Source organism: Haliaeetus leucocephalus, unplaced genomic scaffold (assembly GCF_000737465.1).
Source record: "Haliaeetus leucocephalus isolate CR32 unplaced genomic scaffold, Haliaeetus_leucocephalus-4.0 Scaffold450, whole genome shotgun sequence".
NCBI lineage: Eukaryota > Metazoa > Chordata > Aves > Accipitriformes > Accipitridae > Haliaeetus > Haliaeetus leucocephalus.
In genome coordinates this window covers 18392627-18413998 of record NW_010972886.1, presented here as the reverse complement: position 1 = coordinate 18413998, position 21372 = coordinate 18392627, and the positions used below count along the sequence as shown (strand labels likewise).

At 42.0% G+C, this 21372-nt stretch overlaps 1 protein-coding gene across 2 annotated transcripts; it reads left to right on the top strand.

Moving 5' to 3' along the window:
* Positions 1-7: 7 nt before the first annotated feature.
* ERLEC1 (endoplasmic reticulum lectin 1) lies at positions 8-14977 on the top strand. Of its 2 annotated transcripts, XM_010574881.1 has the most exons (14): positions 8-46; positions 702-806; positions 2630-2710; positions 3634-3711; positions 3858-3921; positions 5882-5922; positions 8243-8466; positions 11427-11556; positions 12017-12178; positions 12830-12889; positions 13383-13507; positions 13932-14009; positions 14207-14282; positions 14690-14977. In XM_010574881.1, exons 2-14 carry the CDS (start codon positions 744-746, stop codon positions 14759-14761), a joined length of 1254 nt encoding a protein of 417 aa, XP_010573183.1. In that variant the 5' UTR covers positions 8-46; positions 702-743; the 3' UTR covers positions 14762-14977. The 2 variants fall into 2 exon arrangements, with proteins under 2 accessions (XP_010573183.1, XP_010573182.1); XM_010574880.1 differs by lacking the exon at positions 14690-14977 and having other exon boundaries at positions 14207-14667.
* The last annotated feature ends 6395 nt before the right edge of the window (positions 14978-21372 follow it).

Below are 21372 nucleotides of genomic sequence, written 5' to 3'. Positions count from 1 at the left end.
TGACATCCCCTTCAGGGTGAACTGGCCCGGCACCGAGTTCAGTCTGGTCGGTACCGGGGTGGGGGCGCGGGTGGGGTGTGAGGGGACTCTGGCTCCTCCTTTGCAGTCCCCCTCGCTGCAGGAGCTGGACGGCTCTACCCGTTCATAGGCAGCCCAGCGCCCGGAGCTACCCCCCCCCCGCCCGGCGGTTGTTTTGGAAGCCCCCACGCCCCAGAAAGGGTGTTTCGGTTTGGGGTGCTCCCAGCACAGCCTGGCTGGTGGCTGCCTTACGCGTCACCCTGGGGTGGCAAGCAGTCGGGAGGTAGGCGTGGGCCAGGCCGGAGGGTGAGGGTTAGGCCGTGGCCTGAGTCTGGCAGCTGGGAAATCTGCCCTAAAAATCAACGTGGGAACGGCCGGTTGCAAAATTGAATGGTTTGGGGGGGGGGGATTCTTTAGTAAAGGCCTTTCGTAAGGGTTAGAAGTATGTAAGCAGGAGTAAGATGAGCGGGGATGTGGCTGGAGGGAGAAGGGGCGAAGCAAAGGAGAAGGCAAGCAAATACTAGCAAGCTTAAGTGCCAAAGCCCGGTCTTGTGATGTACTCGAGACCCAGAAAACACACCTGCCCTAGGAAGTAACTGTACCACTCGTGAATTCTGGAATATTTCTAACAAGTAGCATTAAAAAAAACACCGGACTAATCCATAGGCTGGTTGTGTTCTTAGCCAACAACGGGTGTCCTGTACAGAGAGGATAACTACATTATAATGACCACCGTGGATAAAGAAAAATATAAATGTATACTTCCACTGATAGCAAGTGGCAATGAGGTAAGTTCAGTCAAGTCTTTTTTGTAATTATAAACTGTAGGTAAGTCTTTCCAGCATCTTTTCAGTTCCTTTTTTTTTTTGCCCCAAAATAAAGGCTTTGTTTTTCCTGTAAAAGGAAAATCATCTACAGAATGCTTCACAGTTTCACAGTTTATGATAGATGCCTTCACTTTGTATAATGTACTAGCTCTGTACGAAGTGGGGCCAGTCTGAACAGTCTTGAAGTCCTTATTTGGCAACAAACAATTGCTCCAATGTTCTGTTTATTGCTAGGTCTATCACTGATTGGGAAATTCTTGTATTTTAAGTAACTGTCAAATTCTAGATCAGTAAACAGCTATGAAGGTTGTTAACACTGCTGTCATGATCACTATCTGAAAATACTATCCCAGTAGTGCTTCTACCATCAGTAATTTTTATTCTCTGTCATCACTTCCTCAATTGGAAACCTGAATGCACAATTTGGGGTTTAAATTTTTTAAAAAAAGTGTATAAATACATTTGTTTGTACAAGAGAAGGTAGATTGAGGAAGCCTTTGGTGAGGTTTATCACTGGTGATTTGTTCCTCCAACGGTTCATTTTTTCACATTGCGAGAACTTGCACAGACAAGCTGTACTCCTGTGTTAGGGACCTCTGTTTTGACATAGCCCTCATCCTTTGAGTGACTGACAGTACAGAGTGCTTCAGTCCAGGTGAGAAATCTTTAGTACTGAAGAACTTTGTATGGAAATCTCTTCAATAGCGTGCACATTTATAGAGCAAAAATTATGCAGAGATAAACTTCCACAGTATTGCCTATGCTTTTTTGATCTATTTTTTTTTTTTTTTAATTACATAAAAGCTGGTGTCCTGGTTTCAGCTGGGATGGAGTTAATTTTCCTCCTACTAGCTGGTATAGTGCTGTGTTTGAGTTCAGTATGAGAAGAATGTTGGTAACACACTGATGTTTTTAGTTGTTGCTCAGTAGTGTTTAGACCAAGTCAAGGATTTTTCAGCTTCTCATGCCCAGCCAGCAGGAAGGCTGGAGGGGCACAAGAAGTTGGGAGGGGACACAGCCAGGGCAGCTGACCCAAACTGGCCAAAGGGGTATTCCATGCCATGTGATGTCATGCCCAGTATGTAAACTGGGGGGAGTGGGCTGGGAGGGATCGCTGCTTGGGAATTAACTGGGCATCAGTCGGCAGGTGGTGAGCAATTGCATTGTGCATCACTTGTCTATTCCAATCCTTTTATTATTAATATTATTGTCAATTTATTATTGTTACTATCATCATTATTAGTTTCTTCCTTTCTGTTCTACTAAACTGTTCTTATCTCAACCTGTGAGTTTTACTTGGTTTTCCCCAATTCTCTCCCCCGTGCCACTGGGTGGCAGGGGGCAGTGAGTGAGCAGCTCCGTGGTGCTTAGTTGCTGGCTGGGGTTAAACCATGACAGCTGGGTAATGTTCCAGTTATACTTCATCAGTGTGGCATCAGCATTGACTAACAAATGAAAAGACTGTTGATGCTGTTTTCCTGTTCACATCCCAAGCTGCCACTCTGGATATGAGCAAGTTGAAAGCTCCTACTCATTTGCCACGTGTGTGTTTTCTAAACCACAAAACTTTTCTGTTTTGACTACTTTATTTGCGACTTCTATTTGCCCCTTACTAATTTTTTTCTTTCTAATTGCCACACAGCTCCTTCAGGGCAGGAATTAATGAGGCTTTGTACCTTTTAATTTTGCGATAAAACTTACTTTGTTTTTTTAGTGCCACAAATGAATATTAACTAACCAAGCTACCATTAATTTTAATGTAATGAAATATCCTTCTGTTCTAGGAAGAAGAAAAGGACTATAAAGGTCCTACTCCAGGAGAATTGCTGGAACCTCTTTTTAAGCAAAGTAGCTGTTCATATAGAGTATGTTACATCTGTGTTGATAATTTAAATGCTAATCAAAAGTTTACAATCCAGTCCATTTCAAGGTTTAGTGTAGTAAACTATTCGGATAAATATGTCTCAGACTTCAGGTACTAATTCAATCCAAAATAAGGTCTCTACAACTTTACGACTATATCTTAACATTGCTGATAAAATTCTGTATAATTGAAGATGTTAGGATTCAAATTAATTGGGTTGCTATAGTAGCAATTTAAAAATATTTACTTATATTTACTTATGTGGATTTAAAATATTTACTTCCAGTAGTCAAGCCATAATGTGTAACAGTCTAATGAAGAGCATTTCTCAGAAAGTGTTAGAAGACCAAACCAAACATGCTTGTAGATATTCTGAAAGTTTTCCAGTTTTTCATCAACTGTTGTCCCAGTTCAAAGACTCATGTCTTTCTTGCATTACAAGAACAAGCCTAATACCAAACCAGCTGATACTGAGACCCAGAGGCAGCGAAAGTGGCCAAATATTATACCTACACAACATCCCACACAAGTCCTTGAGGAAGGCAGAGTAGGTCAACCACAGTTGGTAAACAGCCTGTGTCTACAGCAGTGGTTAAAACCAGTCTGTGCTGAGTCACTACAGCTTAGCCCCAGTGGTTTGGGGGCAGATTTAGTCTTTACTTTTTATTTAATATTTTTCCTTTGTTTTATCTGTGTGAAAGTTAGGGAGACTTTGCCTGGTGTTTTTATTTGGAACGTCATCAAAATCCTTGGGGAAGAGTGAGACCATTCACTGTGCTATTGTTTTTGAGGGTGCCCAAGCCCACCTGCTTGGGCTGCGTTTCATTGCTGCAAAGGCCAAAATTTTGGGGGAATGGGGTTTTTTTGGAGGGGGGTGGTGTGTAATGTGCCTAAAAATAATTTTTTTTTAAATTATTTTTTAAGATTGAATCTTACTGGACTTATGAGGTCTGCCACGGAAAACACATCCGTCAATATCACGAGGAGAAGGAAACGGGACAGGTAGGCTTCTTACAATTTAGTAGTCTCAACCCCCTTTCCCACTGGCATGTTCATGCTTAACTCCTCTAGAAGACTTGAATTCGTGTGCACTTGAAAAGGTATGCAAAAAGGTAACTGAAATTTGTTTTAACTTCTTTTGATTGTAGAAAATAAACATCCAAGAATACTATCTGGGGAATATGATGATAAAGAACCCGTTATCAGAACCAGGTTTGTCTTAGATTATTTTGCTGATGCTAATTTAATTCTTTGGGTTTTAATTATTACTGTCTGAGAAATATACTGTAGAAAACTGATTCCCAGTGCAACAGAATAGAATTTTGAGATTACTTTGTTTTTTACAAGATGTATTGTTTTCAGTGAATTCTTTTTCAGCACCTTACATTGCATCCATCTTGTCTATTTTGCCATGCTGTCTAATTGATTAGAGTAACTAATCTGCAATAATTAATTAGTGTCAGGGAAAGAAAATACATAGTACAAGAAATAGAAGCAATATATGCCAGACCAGAGTTTGATAATGTAGGCTGTTGCCATTCTCTTTCTGGGTGGGGGGAAGTGTCTTTTAAGCTGTGAGCAGAGGGCAGAGTGTGTAACACATCTTGGGCTCTGCTATTCTGTAATAAAACAGTCTGCAAACCCAAACACTTACAGCCTTTGCAGGTAGAGTTGATCCTTGGAACTGTTTGAGAGTCTTTTTTAGGGATCCTGGTGCAGATCTTCAGAAATACCGAAGTGCCTAAAGTGCGACTGTGGTGGAAATTAGGTAGCTGAGCCCCAAACTCAGTTTAGAATAACTAATTTTCTGAGCACTTCAGTTTTTTTGCCTGTCAATCATTGTACATGCTGGAAATTCTGTGGTTGTACCTGCCCAAATCTTCCCTGGGTGAGCACTTTGGCAGTATATCAGTCCAAAGAAATCAAAAAATCCAGAGACTAAGTGTTCATTCATCAGAGTTGATAGGAACAGTAGAAAAAAACATAATCTAGTTGTTTTGGTTTTGTGGTTTTTTTTTCAATTCTAGGCTAGTATGTAAAAGGTGGGCACCACCATTTTTCTCTTCCTAAAAGTGGTTAACTTGAACACCTCAGTCTTGGAGGGGTTTTAGCGTTATTTATCCCATTCCTTTGAATTCCTACTGCAGCCTTCAGTGAGGTATCTTAGTCCTGAAAAGAAACACGGCTTCAGAAACTGCGTTGTTTGGCATTTCTTTCGTAGTGAGTTACAGTGCTTGTTTGTGCTGTCATTAATCCTGTGCAGAGATGCCTAATTCTCCCTAGGTGCTGCTGTACAGAAAACAAAATGTTTAATTTGAGTTACCAATTGTTTTGTGGGGTTAGATGCTGAAGTTGTGTGATGATACTTCAAGTCATCATATCTGAGTCTTTTAGGATGTTCACCCTCTGTCCTTTCCACTTAAGTGGCAGACTGTATCCTTTCTCTGCTTCCTATACAGCAATTCACGCTACTTCTCTTAAAAAAATGACGTAGATGGTTTCTCAAACCATTGTGAGGTGAATCCACAAGTGTGATACAGTAAACTTGGAATAGCTGAATGGGTGACAGCAAAGCAGAGTGGCCTTCTGCTCACCTAATTCTGAATGGAGTCCAAACTATCTCCTGAAGCAGTTTGGAAGGCTAAGGATAGCTCTCACTGGTGACAGCTTGCAACCCCTGCCCCGTAAGGATGTTTACTCACATGATCATAAGTATGGCATACAGTCTGGCCTCACTTCTTCCTACAAGTGTATCCTCTGAGGCTGGCTAGTGGGTGGGCTGAAGTACTTGCCTGTTTACTGCCCCAGCCTGTAATTTACTCACTTTGAAAAGAGTAGTCAGCTACCCCTTGCAGAGCAGCAGTAGTGACATGTTCTTCTGCCCTGACTGCCCTTCCTGTGGTGCTAGGGCTGGATTTGGCCTGTCCTACGAACTCAAAATTATTTTAAGACTATGCTAACTCATATTTTGTTCTGTTTGCTCTGGACCCCAGGTCACTGTTTATTTCCTTTCTTTCCTCTTTTGCACCTGCAAGTTCATGAAATTGAATCTTGGCAGTGTATACACAAAGTACTAGCAAATACACAACACATACAAACTTCTCTGTTTATAATTTCATTTTATTTCCAGTTCACAGACTTTATGCTTACCTCATTCTTAATTATTCCCTAGATCAAGAAGAGAAGGAAAATCCAAAAGAGAGTGCAAAAGAGGCAAGTGAAAAACATCTATTTTAACTTTTGCCGTCAATAGTGGAGGCAATTTATATATGATGAGATTATGTAATTAGTTCCCTGCCAAAATGAGCATCAAAAAATGAAACTCTGTTCTTGAGCTGCACTCTTCTCGCTTTTGATTATCAGTCCCAGCTCAGAAAGCTTATTTAGTTTAGCTAGTCAGATTTCTTGCCCTTCTACTTATTTACATTAAAGTTATGTTAATCTTAAACTTAAAGGAGATGATACTCTTCTTCTGTGAAGACAATACACATAACCACAAAGCCACATTATGGTCTAGCGACAGTTATTTTTCCAGCTGCATCAGAGATCCCAATTGCCTTAATGACATTTTGGTGCATTTTGGGTAGGGAGAAATGCTTAACGAAATCCTACAGCACAAAATCCCCAAACGATTTCTTAGCTGACTTGATGACCCATCCCATAAAACTCTGTGCTTCCCTTTTCCAGTAGAGAACTTTTCCATTTTTTTTGGACCCCGAAACTCAATTCTGAGTTGCTAACTTTATAGCAAAACAATGGAAGTACCTGAAGCATGTTGGAGTTTGGAATTAGCAATAGCAGATTTGACCTGTGGAGAGACATGCGCCTACCTTATTTCCAGTTGCCCTTCATTTTCATTCTGAAATGAAATTTTTGTCTATGTGTTCTTTGTAATGCTGATTTACACAGCACAGAGTGGTTCTTCTGCAGTAGATCTCAGAAAATATACATGCCTGATAAGCATTTTGGAGGTAATTGGGGGGGCATACCGAAGTCAGAGTTTGGCCTGTTCTAATGGCAGTGGCAGGTATGGCTCTTCCTTTTTTTTTTTTTTTTTTAACTTTATTTCAGAGGAAGTTAAGTCTTTTACTGACTTTTTTTTTTTGACAGTATTTATGATGTACATACACTGTCTTGGTTTCAGTCCATAAAGAATTTAGACTTGCAATTTGCATGGAATGTCTAGTCACAAAAGGGAAAGAATACATAACACAGCTTGGGTGGTGCTTAAAACTGCTGTGACTAGAGATTTATCTTCAGTCCTACTGGGGTGCCTTTCAGTTATGTGCAAGCAACAGCTATCTCCATTTAGATTTCTTGAATGGTTACCTTCAAGGAAACACGTAGGCATAATTTTTCAATTTTTAAGGAAAAATCAGTTGTTTTATTCAGAAAGATAGAAAGGGAAGGCACTGGTACCCTTTTTGTCAGCTCTTTTGTACACCACCAGAATATATCTTCATTTTCTGCGACTGAATATTGAAGTACAGAGCAGATAAGTGGCTGGAAGCCAAAGAGCGCCCGAGCAATTAAGCTGCTGGCACGTTCATTCTTTAACCTCATGAATGTCTCATTGCTTCATTCACAATGGAACAGTTTCAGGAGGAGAGAGTCAGTGGCCTGTGACAGGGTAACATGGTTTGAAAACCAAAGTAGGTGATTTATAGAAGGGTCTCAGGTCCCCGGGTTAGTGTCCTGACCACAGAAGGCACCACCACCTTTTAGCACAGAGTCTGATTTGTTGTGCACTGAAAACCTTTTACTAGCTCAAGCAACACGGGTAGAAAAAGGTCTAGTTTGTGGGTTCCAGCATGGCTTTTGCATGAACAGGGCTTTTGGTACCCAGAAACTTCAGCTGCTTCCAAGATAGGAGGCAGCAGAGGCACTTTTACCGGTTTGGGGAATTAATTTCTTAAAGTGAAAGCTGGATGAAACATATGAAGGACAAGTCTGAAGAGAGCTTACTTGAAGTGTGTACAAAAGTGGGATTTACTTTGTATATATCGTTAACTTTGTTAGCCACAGTAACAGGTGGTGCGGGATGCTCTGGGTATGGAGCAACCCGGGCTGGGTATGCCGAGGGGTGTAGTGCAGGTACCAGGATGACTTTGCAGGGGTGTTTTCAGATTCTTCATGGTGAAGGTAACATGCCTCGTCAGACCTAGCTGAGTCTGGCAGAGCTACTCACATGTCCCTGTCTTCTAGACTACACGGTGAACACAGCTGGCTCGGTGCTCTTCCAAAACATTGCACCCAGCTGGCAAGCTTTCATAGAACTGAAACCTCAGGCAGCCTGCACAGAGAAACCAGCTGCTTTTGCAGTCAGAGCTTGTGTGGCTTGGTGCATTTGTGCAGCGCTGTGCTGGAGGTAATAAATCAGAACATGTTTGGATGTTGCAGAAACACCAAGTAACTACACAGGGACTGGTTTCAATCCAGTAATGCTGGCTCTGCAAGTGTAATAATATTTTTCTATTCAGAAGAGTCGAAGGACCTTTACTGTGATTCTTAACTTTTACTTTCTTTCACCTAGATACCTACAAAAAATATAGAAGGGCAGATGACCCCATACTATCCTGTAGAAATGGGAAATGGCACACCTTGTAGCTTGAGACAGAACTTACCCAGATCAAGTACGGTGATGTACATCTGTCATCCAGAAGCTAAACATGAGATTCTTTCAGTAGCAGAAGTTACAACCTGTGAATATGAAGTGGTTATATTGACACCTCTGTTATGCAACCATCCTAAATATAGGTACGGTACTCAAATTTTGGCTAATATTATCACTTCAGATTTTCATCAATTTCCAGGTGTGTATGTGTTTACGTAAGTCATATATCCAGCTGTGGTATCTGATACAGAGGTGTAACACTTGTATGTACTTACTTCGGCAACTGTGGTTTTGCCAAGTCTTAAGTTTTCATGCTAAGTTTGCATTTTGTAAGTCTCTAGTGATTGATCCCAGATGGGAAGTATAACTTTATTTTCAGCAGGTAAATTTCTAGCCCTGTCATTCTGGAGAAACACAAACTAGGGCATTAAGGCTGCAGGCAGATGAAGAATGCCCTGTCTCTTAATGATTTCAAGGTCTTGGGGGATCATTTTCATGGTATTCAAAGACTGCAGATTGTGTATGTGCATTATATATCTGCATAGACATCAACTTCTCTAATTTCAGAAAGCAAAAGTATGGTCTTCAGCCATAACCTTAACATTTATTTTAGCAGTACTCCCAACTTAGAGAGCTCCCATCTGTCTCTGTCCTGCTTTATTGCCTTACCTTCAGCTGTACAAGTCATTTTAATACGAAGAATTCACAATTTCAGTGTTATTTTCCAAAAATCAAGTTCAGGATTCTTCCCCCCACCCCTCCCTTAATTGTACCATGCATCTAAGAGATACCCTTGGTCTCAATAGTACAGATTTTTGACCTCTCAAGGGGTGTAAACAGAATTGCAAAGTGAATATGACATACAAATGAAGGGAGAAATAATGGACAGGATTTCTGAATTTCTCATGGACACAAATGTCAGAACAAGTGAGTATTTAATCACTGTTCTGAAATAGGCAACAAAGTCTAAAGGACAAAATCCTCAATTATGCATTTTATAAACATGTGCCAGTTGGAGTAAATAAGGTATGCTATTGTTAAATATTTAGTATCAGTTATACATTTTCTCATGTAGATGGGTTTGGTAATACTATGTTATCTGTTGTACTTGTCTTTTGTACTGTTACCTGTTTATGAGTCTTTTAGGCCTCTGTATCAGTAGAAGAATAGAAACTGCACACGGAAATAATAGAATCACAGAATGGTTTGGGTTGGAAGGGACCTTAAAGATCATGTAGTTCCAACCCCCCTGCCATGGGTAGGGACACCTTCCATTAGACCAGGTGCTCCCAGCCCCATCCAACCTGGTCTGCAACACTTCAGGGATGGGGCATCCACAACTTCTCTGGGCAACCTGTTCCAGTGTCTCACCACTCTCACAGGGAAGAACTTCTTCCTAATACCTAATCTAAATCTACCCTCTTTCAGTTCAAAATTGTTACCCCTCATCGTATCGCTATATTCCCTGATAGAGTCCCTCCCCATCTTTCCTGTAGGCCCCCTTTAAGTACTGGAAGGCCGCTATAAGGTCTTCCTGGAACCTTCTCTTCTCCTGGCTGAGCAACCCCAACTCTTTCAGCCTGTCTTCCCTCATAGGGTAGGTGCTCCAGCCCCCTGATCATCTTTGTGGCCTCCTCTGGACCCACTTGAGCAAGTCCATGTCCTTCTTATGTTGGGGGCCCCAGAACCGAACGCAGTACTGCAGGTTGTCCTGTTGTTTGATAAGAATAAAATCTTGAGCTGCTACCTCCTTCCAAAGGGAGGGCATGGAAGGCTTCCTGGCCACTAGCAGGAAATACTTAAAAACAAACATCCAAGATCTTTATCCTCCCACTTACCTCATCTTAGTAAATAAAGATAGATGGAGATGACAGGCTGGAAATGCTGCTGGGGTCAGCAGAGGTAACAACAAGCAAACCTCACTTTTAAGTTAAGTGCGCTTTTCCTGTCATGTGTTCTGAAACAGCACTGAGCAGTACTTCAGCCACCAGCGCTTTTCCTCTACACCCGTTATCTTATCCAATAATGCACTTGCATTACCTTAGCAAAAGTATATCCATTAATTCTAGTTGTTGTTCTTATTTGGGTATAATTTGACTTTTTTTTTTACTTGGTGAGAATTGGGGGACAGGAGGGAGGAAGGCAGTGAAAAGTAATATTTGTTTGCTGTAACTATTAAGCTTAATGTTGTTTAAATAAAATTCAGATAAAACTAGGCTTCTTTGGTACAGGGCTTATTTCATCTAGAGTGCAGTTACTATTTAGGAAATGTTTTCAGATTCTTTTACCTACAGTGGTGATCATTATACAGCTACTGCTGTGTATTACAGACTTCCTAGGAAGAGGACATCACAAAAAGCTACCTTGCCTCTGAAGCAGTATCTGCATATTTGTTTTGTAAACAAGCTTTCTCTAAAAAGGACCTTTTCAGTGAGATAAGCAATGAAAATTGAACAAATGCTTCATTTGTCAGTACAATTTGCACTTTGATGTTTGCTTTCCTTTACTGTTTTGTTATGGCTTATTTGGTGTTTTAATGAGGCCTTCATTTGTGTAAACTAAGGAGAAAGCTGTTTTTACTCCGCTTCATCTTTTTGCTTTTTCTTTCCTGAAATAAGCTGCTTGTTGCAGACGTAGCTCATGAAGAGAGTGAGAGAGGAATAATGGGTGTATATGCAGCATGAAAGGCCATACGTGTCAGATAATAAAAGAATGTAGTATTTTATTTATACGGGAACTGCATCTATCAAGTTTAACCTTTGCCATTTCCTAGCTTCTGAGAGAGTTTTGGGGAGCCTTGACACTACATTCATGGTACACATACAATGCAGTTTGCCTTTTAATATGCAGCTTTGTCCTTTTGACAAAGAGGGGTTAGACTGCATTGCCAGTTGTCTGGCAGCATTAGGAGTGAGACTATGCTGGGCCAAAAGCATATTTACATCAATTGTAAGAACAGTCTAGCTTTGGCTGAGACGGTGCAAGTACAAGAAAAGAAAAATACATGCTTCAGCCCATCTCAGTCAGAAACTTACAGCAATAAAAAAAGTATGTTTTGTCTTTAAGGTGTAATAAGTGATGCATTGCTGACTTGTTTGGACAGGTTCAGGGCTTCCCCTGTGAATGACATCTTTTGCCAGTCTCTGCCAGGATCCCCGCTTAAACCCCATAATCTGGAACAGCTGGAGAAACAGCAAGAAATGATGAAGATGCCTTTTAGAAGGGTTAAGGAGGTAGGATTTTTTAAATTTTAAATAGAAGAATATTTATTTTCCATGTTGTAACACATACAACTTTTAGTTCTGTGGAATAAGTTCTCTTCCCCAACTTTGTAAGATCATGTCAGTCTTTCAAATGGTCTTTAAGCTTGTTGAAATAATCTGTAACTTACCTTATTTGGAAGGAAAACAAAGCAAGTAAGTTTGGGCTACTAATTTAAAACTTTAGTAGCCTTTGTAACCTACAGTTTACAGGCATGTAAACATTTAGACTTTTACAAATGCAAAAGTTTTTTACTTTTGATTATTTTTTTTCCAGCTATGCTGGAGACAGTGAAAACAATGACAAAATGCTTTCCTACTTTTTCACACAGCCTACTTCACTTAGTATTAAGTAACTTCGTATAATTTATATGTCCCTTGCAAAGCCTTATAAAATCTAAAGGGGTGTATTTGTGTATACTTTTAATTTCAGGAAGAAATGCATTCAACAAAAGAAGAGAAATTTTCTTCCATTCATAAGCCTGTTGCTGTTGGAAGCCATCAACTATTAACTGTGGGAACAACCCACATCTCCAAATTGACAGATGACCAACTTATAAAGGAATTTCTTAGTGGTTCCTACTGCTTCCATGGGGTGAGAAATAAAGCTATGTATAATCAAATAGCTACTCCTTAATTGCATATACTGGTTTAGTATTTGTTTAGTTTTTCTGTGAATTCTGATAGTTGCCTTCTTACACACATAATAATTGCCTTTCCCAGTGTTGATATAGGGAAGGTTTATATACTGAAGTCTATGCCAGAAAGGTATCTTTAACCTTTCTGTTGAAACTCAGTTTATTTGAACAGACAGTGAAATGAAAGTAGATCATGAGAATTGTTCAGTGCTAATTTTATTAATGAGAAGAAAAAAAAAAATCTGATAAAACTTGGTGAGAGAACAGCCAGCAGAAAAAAGGCATCTCAAGTTTTCCCTGTCTTTGAAAGAGGAAAGTATTTCTTTAAAAGATGAAGAGGAGGTATACAAATATTTTAAGGAAGTTAGTCCCGTATGGCTCTTCCAAGAGTCTTTGCTTAAACTCATTTGCTCCATCCCTTGCTTATGATGTCAATTAGTCTAATAAGAGATTGTCTCTCAGTGCAAACCTTGAATTAACATTTCTAATGAATAGGCACGGAGTTTTACAGCTAAAATAGCCAGTGGTTTAGGGTCTGGAGGGAAATGGATGTGGTTGTTTTGGGGTGTTTTGTTTGGTTTTAACGCTGAGATTATACCTCTCTGTAGGGTGTTGGTTGGTGGAAGTACGAATTCTGCTATGGCAAATATGTTCATCAGTATCATGAGGTATGTTTAAATAGTTTTATGTTCTGCCACTAGATGGCTGTGGGGGAAAAGAGGGTTAGAGAATCTGTCTACAATTTGAAAAAAGCAGCATCCTTTTCTTGGCTGATCAACCTCTTGGGTTTAAGAAGTTGGATTTCAGAAAAGAAATCCTCTGTCTGCTGCCTAAGTTTATGCAGAGGGATGTAGGTACCATGTTGGGTAGAGCACAGTTACAAGCAAAGCTGAAAAAATGTGAGGGTTTTTTTGTGGGAATGGTCTTCTGGTCATTGAAACACTTTTATTGGCTCACACAGTCTGGGCGGCTGTTCTGAAGAGACCATCAACTTGACTGTTGACCCTAATACAAGATCTGTCATAGTTTGTCCCAAACACAAGAACATGTTGTGTTGACAGCAGCAGACTTGCTCTAGAAATGACGTTTTATGTGTCATTAAAATATCCTCACTGCTAATTGTATAATACAAGGTGTAATTATCAGCTTTTCCTTTTTTAGGATAAGGAAAGTGGCAAGACTTCTGTGGTTGTGGGTACCTGGAGCAAGGAGGAACACATTGAATGGTCCAGGAAGAATGCCGCAAGAACCTACTATCTTAGGGAAGACGGCACCCAGACAGTCCGGTACGGTTATCCTCACCACGATTACTACTCCAGCTATCTGTTCCTGAATTGGTCTCATACTTGTGATAGGGAAGAATAAATGGCAAGGCCCACTTCTGGAGCGCATGAATATTCAGCTTACAAATAGATACAATAAACTGTCAAGAGCAGTGTGTATAGATTAATTTATTCCCCCCCCCCCCCCAATCAACATGCAACATCAGAAAAGGTAATTCAACACTTTGGATGTGATGCAGAGAAAAATCTTCCAATGTTGAACAACTGTCTGCTTCTGCAGTAACTGAAATACAGCATGTTACTTCTTTTTGTATACTGGAATTGAATATTTGAAGAATGATGAGATACTGTATCACACAAGTTAGCTGTGTGCTTAAGAATTGTGTTTAATATTTCCAAACTTTTTCATTCCGATCTTTTGTGGCAGGATGGTGTCTCATTTCTATGGAAATGGAGATGTTTGTGACTTAACAGACAAGCCCAGGCAGGTGACTGTGAAATTGAAGTAAGTTAACTTTTTCAGTAAACTGGTGTTTTGTCTCTGCTCCCTATGTCAGAGGGGAAAGCCTCTGTTGTCCTCATAAAGCCCAGAAAGCAGTGACTGTTAGCTTAGTAAAAATGCTATAGATACTAGGGAAATTGGCGTTTTAGTTTTGTGCTTATTACATGCTAAACACTACAAAACTTCTCTTCTGTTTTCAGATGCAAAGAATCTGATTCCCCTCACGCTGTGACCATATACATGTTAGAGCCTCATTCTTGCCAATACATCCTTGGGGTATGTACAGACGTACTTGAATTCCCTAAGAGCAGGTGCCACCTTGTAGAGGATGTCTCCAGGTGTATGTTTAAAATGGCCCCTTCCTTCCAGTGACTCTTCACAAGAGATTCCTGTGGTGTACTTCAGCCCATACACATAGCTGCTAAACAAGTGCTGCTTTTTGTGCCATTGCCTTTGCTCAGAGAAAGGAGGGGCATTATTAATTACAGTAGTTACACATTGCTAATAGGCTATAGAGGTCACCCAGAAGTAGAAAGCGCTTACTAAATTTTACAAAGTGATGTTTGAGTGCTGTGCCTCTTGCGATCTGTTGTCATTAATCTCACTATCTCTGTTGCAACCTCTTGTTAAAGTTTATCAATAATTTCATCATCTTTTTAATGTTTTGATCTGTTATGTTAAAGGTGGAGTCTCCGGTCATCTGTAAGATTTTGGATACAGCAGATGAGTATGGGCTCCTTTCAGTGCCCAGCTAAAGCCCACGAAGCAAGCCATACCTGTCAACAACCCCGCTGGCATTTTCCATGTTAACATCCTGTCTGTGAGATGACAAAGGCAGAGAGCGGCTTTCAGCCGGCCAACCTCACCAGCAGAATTCTAGACAATGAGGGACTCGTGAACCACTTTGTGTATAACTATGTGTATATAAGAGGTTATCGATAAACTTTTAATGATTAAAATCTTGTCTTGCACTTCCTGTTTGACTTGTGTATGACACATTCTACAGTCATCGTTGTCATCAAGGTATAAATTACCAACTTTAAAAAGGCAAAACGAACAAGGTCCAGCTTCAAGGGAGGAGTTCAACTGCCAAAAGAATGAAAAAGCGAACCACTGCTTCTCACTTGGGAGCCTTCAGCAGCCACTGCAATACTAACAGTTATTCTACTGCCATAACTTACTTTGTCCAAACACAAGTATTACCTCGGTTTGATTGCTTGGAACTATACTAATATCAGTGTCCTTCCTCCCCTTACCCCCCTTCAACTGTTATTTCCTCCCCCAGCCTGGGCTGCTTTCCAGGACTTTTTTTTTTTTTTAACGCTGTAGGGTTTATCTGAATATATTTATTTTGTTGAACATTCTTACTGACTTGCTGTTTTGCTTCTAAGGATGCTAAAGTATGATACTAGTGAGCTACAATCCGCATTTTTTTGTGGCAGAGTTGTCAATATTAGCTAGACCTCTGGACTCCCACATGCCTGTATTGACCTCTGTGTGGTGTCTGCGTGGTTTCCTTTTCAGCGACAAAGACTCGGTGCATCCACCTGCCTCTTAATAGACAACACCAGGACAGAGGTCCATTTTTTGGTAGCATGCCTACCTTGCAAATAAGATATTTGGTGCAGGCACATGCAGTTTTAGTCTGCTGACAGTATACGTTCCTAGAAGATAACTGAAATATTACTTGACAGCAGTATCTCAAGCAGATTTCCATTATACTTCTAAAATAGTTTTTAAATGGGCAAGGAAAAATTTTCCAGATCAGTGGTTTATAGCCAACACACCTACCCTACCCTCATGGATTTCCTTCCCTCAGGAGAACAGTGTAGGGCTAGCAGAAAGTNATCTCTATGCTTTTACTGGCTGTGACACTGATCGCTTGTTTTGGGGCTGATTTACTCCAGATCATACCAAGATGATGTGTGCCTTCTTGTGCCAGCATGTGTCCTGTGCTGAGAGTCCAGAAACAGGGAGATTACAGCTGGGAAAGCTTACCAAATTCTCTCTCAGTTAAGTTTCCACCACAGCGAGCTTGAGAGCATTGGGTAAGGTAAGGTCTGTCATGATGTGTGTGCTGGAAGAGGCAAAAGCTGGGCAGCATTTTGGCCGGTAGCAACGGTGTATGTTCAGCATCTTGATCAGGTATGTAAGTAAGCCCACTACGTTTCCTCCTTTCTAAAACTGTTGTGCAAGGTATAGGAATTTCCTAACATGTCAGATAGAAATCCACCAACCGTTTGGCATATGACTAGTTGAACACTACCCAAAGTACCAAGTTAAACTGCTAGACTGTTGCAACAGAACCCATTTTATTGTCTCAGATAGTAGAAGAAAACCAAAACAGCAGCATGATACAGCCTTTTTCAAAGTCATTGTTCCTGATCATATCCTTATTTCTGAGGGCTTAGCAATATGACAGAGGAAACTGAAAAAAGGGGAAGAGTCTTCAACCCAGGTTTTTCCCTCCCAATCTTCTTGTGAAGCATTAGATAAATAAGCAAAAAGCTACTTAAATCCTGTATTTAGCCAGTAGCTTTTAGAAAAGAAGACATTAAAAGCAGTGTTCTCCAGCCTCTCAGATCTTTTAGTTTCTCTAAAGTTCTTTTACTTGCCTGAACAGTCAGCTGGACCAACCTTCTCATTACGCATCGAGCAATAGAGGGTATGAATCTGGGCCCCATTGTGACCAAAGGTTGTCTTCGATCATGCTCAAGCAACTTGTTGCACAATGGATACTGCCAACCCAGCTTCCAATGAGCATTTCAGCAGCAGCTCCTCCAGCTGCACTGTTACCCTTTAGCTGCCTTTAATCCCAGTTCTGAACTGCCAGAGGTGTCACTCGCTTGGGTCCACAGAAGTGAAGACGCATCCCAAGCCAACATACAGTAAGAAAAAATAAAAACATGTTTAGCCTTAGCTTTCCTAAGCTGCCTTTGCAATGGGCTGGATGAATCCTCTCATTAAGGCTCTGGCAGTTAAGTGGAAGTAGTAGATTTGTGCAATCCCTTGCAATAGTTTTATTTTCAATCGAGGCTGCCCTGTATCTACTTGGCTGCTCTTCAGAAAGGCAGTATAGACACAGACTCAGTGCTGTGCCGAGGTCTCAAACACCGAGAGCTCAAGCCTCAGGGATGACATGGACATATGTGTCACAGCAGAACGCAGACATGCAGCATAGGTTGCAATGGTGTCAGACTTCCTCAGCATCCGTCGGGCTTGGTCATATTAAAGGGAAGAGAAACCACACCACGTTAAACCTTGCTGCACACCCCTCAGTTGTGGTAATTAGAGGAAAAGATAAGAATAGTTGTTTTGCAGAATGTAAGGAATTCCACTTCCCTGCAGTGGAGGGAAGTCCCCAGCGTGATGGGGAAGCACAACGTCTTTGACTAAGCAGCCACAGCTCCTCAGTGCATCACAAATGCCAACTTTTGCTGCTTTAAGAACAAACCACACTTGCCAAACCCATGAAATCTGTACTCAGCCTCTACTTCCCCCTGCACAGGAAGCAACATGCTCACAGATGTTCCTACCCTGCATCCAAACTACCCACAAGCATACAAATCCACAAAGATAAAGAATACGCTTTTCTCTTCCCCCACCTCCCATCTAAGGGCAACCAAGTTGGTGAGGGAGCACAAGTCTTTCATGAGGAGCAGCTGAGGGAACTGGGGTTGTTTAGTCTGGAGAAAAGGAGGCCGAGGGGAGACCTTATCGCTCCCTACAACTACCTGAAGGGGGTTGTAGTGAGGTGGGTGCTGGTCTCTTCTGTCAGGTGGCTGGAGATAGGATGAGAGGAAATGGCCTCAAGTTGCAGCAAGGGAGGTTTAGGCTGGATATTAGGAAAAATTTCTTTACCGAAAGGCTTGTCAGACATTGGAATAGGCTGGCCAGGGAAGCAGTTGAGTCACCATCCCTGGAGGTATTCAAAAAGCACGTAGACAAGGTACTCCATAACATGGTTTAGTCGGCATGGATGATGGTTGGACTCGATGATCTTGAAGGTCTTTTCCAACCTAAATGATTCTATGATTCAGTGATCTCTCCTCAACCAACAGCTGATTTGGGAGAGAACCACCGAGGCGGGGGTGAGGGGAGCAGGGAAGATGCACGCAAAAAACCCACAGGGCACAACAGAACATGTGTTGATACTGCTAGAAATAATTAATTCCAACATAATTTTATGTTCTAACACATTTGAATCTAAAAAGAAATATGCGATTGAAAGCAACTTGCTGCTTCAACCCTTTCCCAGACAAGCCCTGAGGTGCAGGAACCTGTCGGTACCAAAAATGGGGAAAAACCAGCCTCTTCTGGTATGCGGAAAGCACAAAGCAGAACTGGAAGGCTGCGGATTTCTGTGCTGGTCTGCTGAGTTTTATGCCCGAGATACTGTGCAGGTTTGCTTCTCAGCCTGAGAGGTATAGTTGCTTCCATGCACATTTAAGAATCAGCAACATGGAAAATAATGTGAATGGCAGACAGTAAATTTGCAGCAATGGTACTCATATAATCTGCAATTAGTCAAAGGGAATTACATCAAAGTAAAGCAGATTTGGGAAAGTGAAACATGCCACTTAGGTAAGATACTTACTTCTATGGGAAGAGTTCAGAGAATGAGCTGGTTTAGGTCCCAAAGCACAGAATTTATCCACACAACAAACAAATGTCAGTAACAAGCACTTAAACTCCCCAACTCACCCGCACAGGAGTGCTTAAAACTCACTTAACACTCACATGTGAGTTGGTTGGTTCCTACACAACCCAAACCAGCGTAAAAATGGCAGCGCTCACTTCTTGCCAAGAACTGCTGATTGAATATCAGAAAATGAAATCAGAATTTTCTATAGAAGAGTCATGTCATCATTGCTACGTCTTTATTTGCATTTGCACTCAAAAGACACTGCTCAAATATTGCAGCCGCTACACCTTAGACAATAAGTATTTATTCTAGACCTTATTTTTAATTGTCATTTAAACTCACAAATTATTAATGAGCTGCAAGGCTGGATCAGAAAGCAGAGAGAATATTTATGTAAGACATCTGCACAGCTGATAGACACGGCTGAGAGGAGTCAGTGGCTCAATCTGCAAGGCGAGACAGTCCCCGGGAAGTTCCACTTAGCTGAAGGGGTGAAATAAGGCGATCGGTCTCGGAAAGATTTTCTCGAGGGGTAAAGAAATGCGAGGTATTATTCCCTCTCCCTGCGTGGAGGCAGACAAGTGCATTTCCTGGTCATAAGTATCCTATTTGTATAGCTATACAGATACAACTACTTACAGTTCTCACCCAAATCTAAGCCCACCTTAATAAGAGAGGCTCCTTTGAGGTCTGGTCTCCTAAAGGCTGGTGCTCATCCTCTTTGGATTTGAGCAGGTCTTGCACAGGTTCAGCTCTCCTCCCTTAAATTACATTTCCAGCGCAAAAAAATATCACCTGCAGAGAGACAGTGAATAAGTGGAAGACGACCTGGTTCAGGAATGAAATCTCTTTATTAGGTCCTTGTGGGGAACCACAACCCTGCCTTGGTTCTGCTCTCAGTCACGTCGTGTATACTTTCCCTGCTCATTCACACAGACCTTTCTTGTCTGCTGCTCTCCTCCACTATCCCCCAAATAAGAGGCTGCCTTCCAAAAAAAAACAAACAAAAAACCACCCCAAAAAAGGAGAATAAATGAACACACAGAACACATGCTGGATGAAACAAATGTTAGAATAATGCCAGCACAGCACATTGGTAGAATAACCATTCTTGTACTGAAGAATACTCTTTTTCACCTTGTCACTTCCAAGTGTGATTTACTCTCACAGCCAGCCGAAGGGACACAGTTTGATGGGCCCTGTGCTAGTATGTGGCTGCTCCATCTTCCCAAAGAGGGAACTACAGGCTAAGTTTCAGGAGCAGCACAGCTGTGTTTAGAGGAAGGAAGGAAGACCTGTCGGGGAGAAATGGCTGTTTACAGGGGGTCACCCCAAGTTGAAAACAGAAGCAAGAATCTTTCCAGACATGTCCATAATGCTCTTAATTTCCTGTCTCTTCCCCTAAAGCAAGTTAGGATCTGTCTGAAGAATGGATTACTTCAGGGCAATTCCAAGAGCCTGCCGGGGCAGGAAGGTGCCCAGTCAGACTAGAAAGGGAGCACAAACAACCTTGGGGTTTTCCAGCCCCCCCAGGACTGGACAGGGGAGCCTCTGGGCTACTGCAAGATTTTCCAGTCACTGGCAGTTACGAAAGAGTGGAAAAAAAAACCTCAATAGCAGAAAAAGTAGAGCACATGACAGGGCTCTACACCTTGTGCAATCTGCTGACTTCCCTTCTGTTGGGACCCCGAATTGAACTAGCTGCAGACAAAGAGCACATCTTTCAGGGCAGCACTACAAACACTGAGAAAATCTCCTGGGTTTTTTTCTTCCCCTCTTAAAGTGCGCAAAAGGTACGATCACTCGGTTTGCAGAGAGACTTCTGGCATGCAAGACCTCCTATTCACACATAAGAGAGACCCAATACAAAAACCTCACCATCTCAGGAAATACACCCCACAACAAATCACATTACAGGAGTAAATCAGTTTTATAACCCTGTGGTCACGCTTGGTGCTTCCAGACCTTCCCTGCGATGCTCAGGTAGGAGCAAAGCCAGCAGATACCTTGGGACGACACCGTTCGCAGCATCTAAGTGTTAAAACGAGCAACTTCCACCTTTGATTTTCACCTCAGCAATAACGAGCTGAGCAGCTGCTGGTACCGCTGCGATGGGGAATACTTTACCGATTTCACCAGGGAAGAAGCACCTCTGTTGCAAGCCGCCTCCGCCAGCCTGGCAGAGGGGAGCAGGGCTGCGGATGCCGCTAGTCCAGGCGAGGCCGGGTGGTTCCTGGGCGGTTCCCATCCCACCCCACACCCCTCCTGGCACTACAAAAAGCGACGGCGGTGGCAGCAGGTACCAGCGAGGGAGCAGCGCCAAGGACAGCAGGTAAAAGGGGGGTAAGAGGGACAGGGAGGGTCACTGGAAGTATGAGGGAGATGTTAGCTGTCTTCCACCCTTCGATCTGCAATGCTTTTAACGCCCTGGGGGCTTGGTTACCTCTGTGGTGCGCTGGGTCCCGGCTGTGGGTTATTGCTGCTCGGTGCGAGGCAGGGATGTGAGGTGGTCCGGTGGGGGTCCTGCTGGCAGCGGAGGGTCCGAGGGACAGAGCCAGGAAGTCGTTGGGGGTCCCTTCAGTTAAACTTGACAGTCCAAGTCTGGTTGGCAGCAAGGGGGACTGTGGTAACACCAGGTTGCTCACCTGAAGGTCTGCACCTGCCTTTCCAGGTAATAAACACAAGACCTGGGCTGGAGGTGTCAGGAAAGTAGTGATAGAC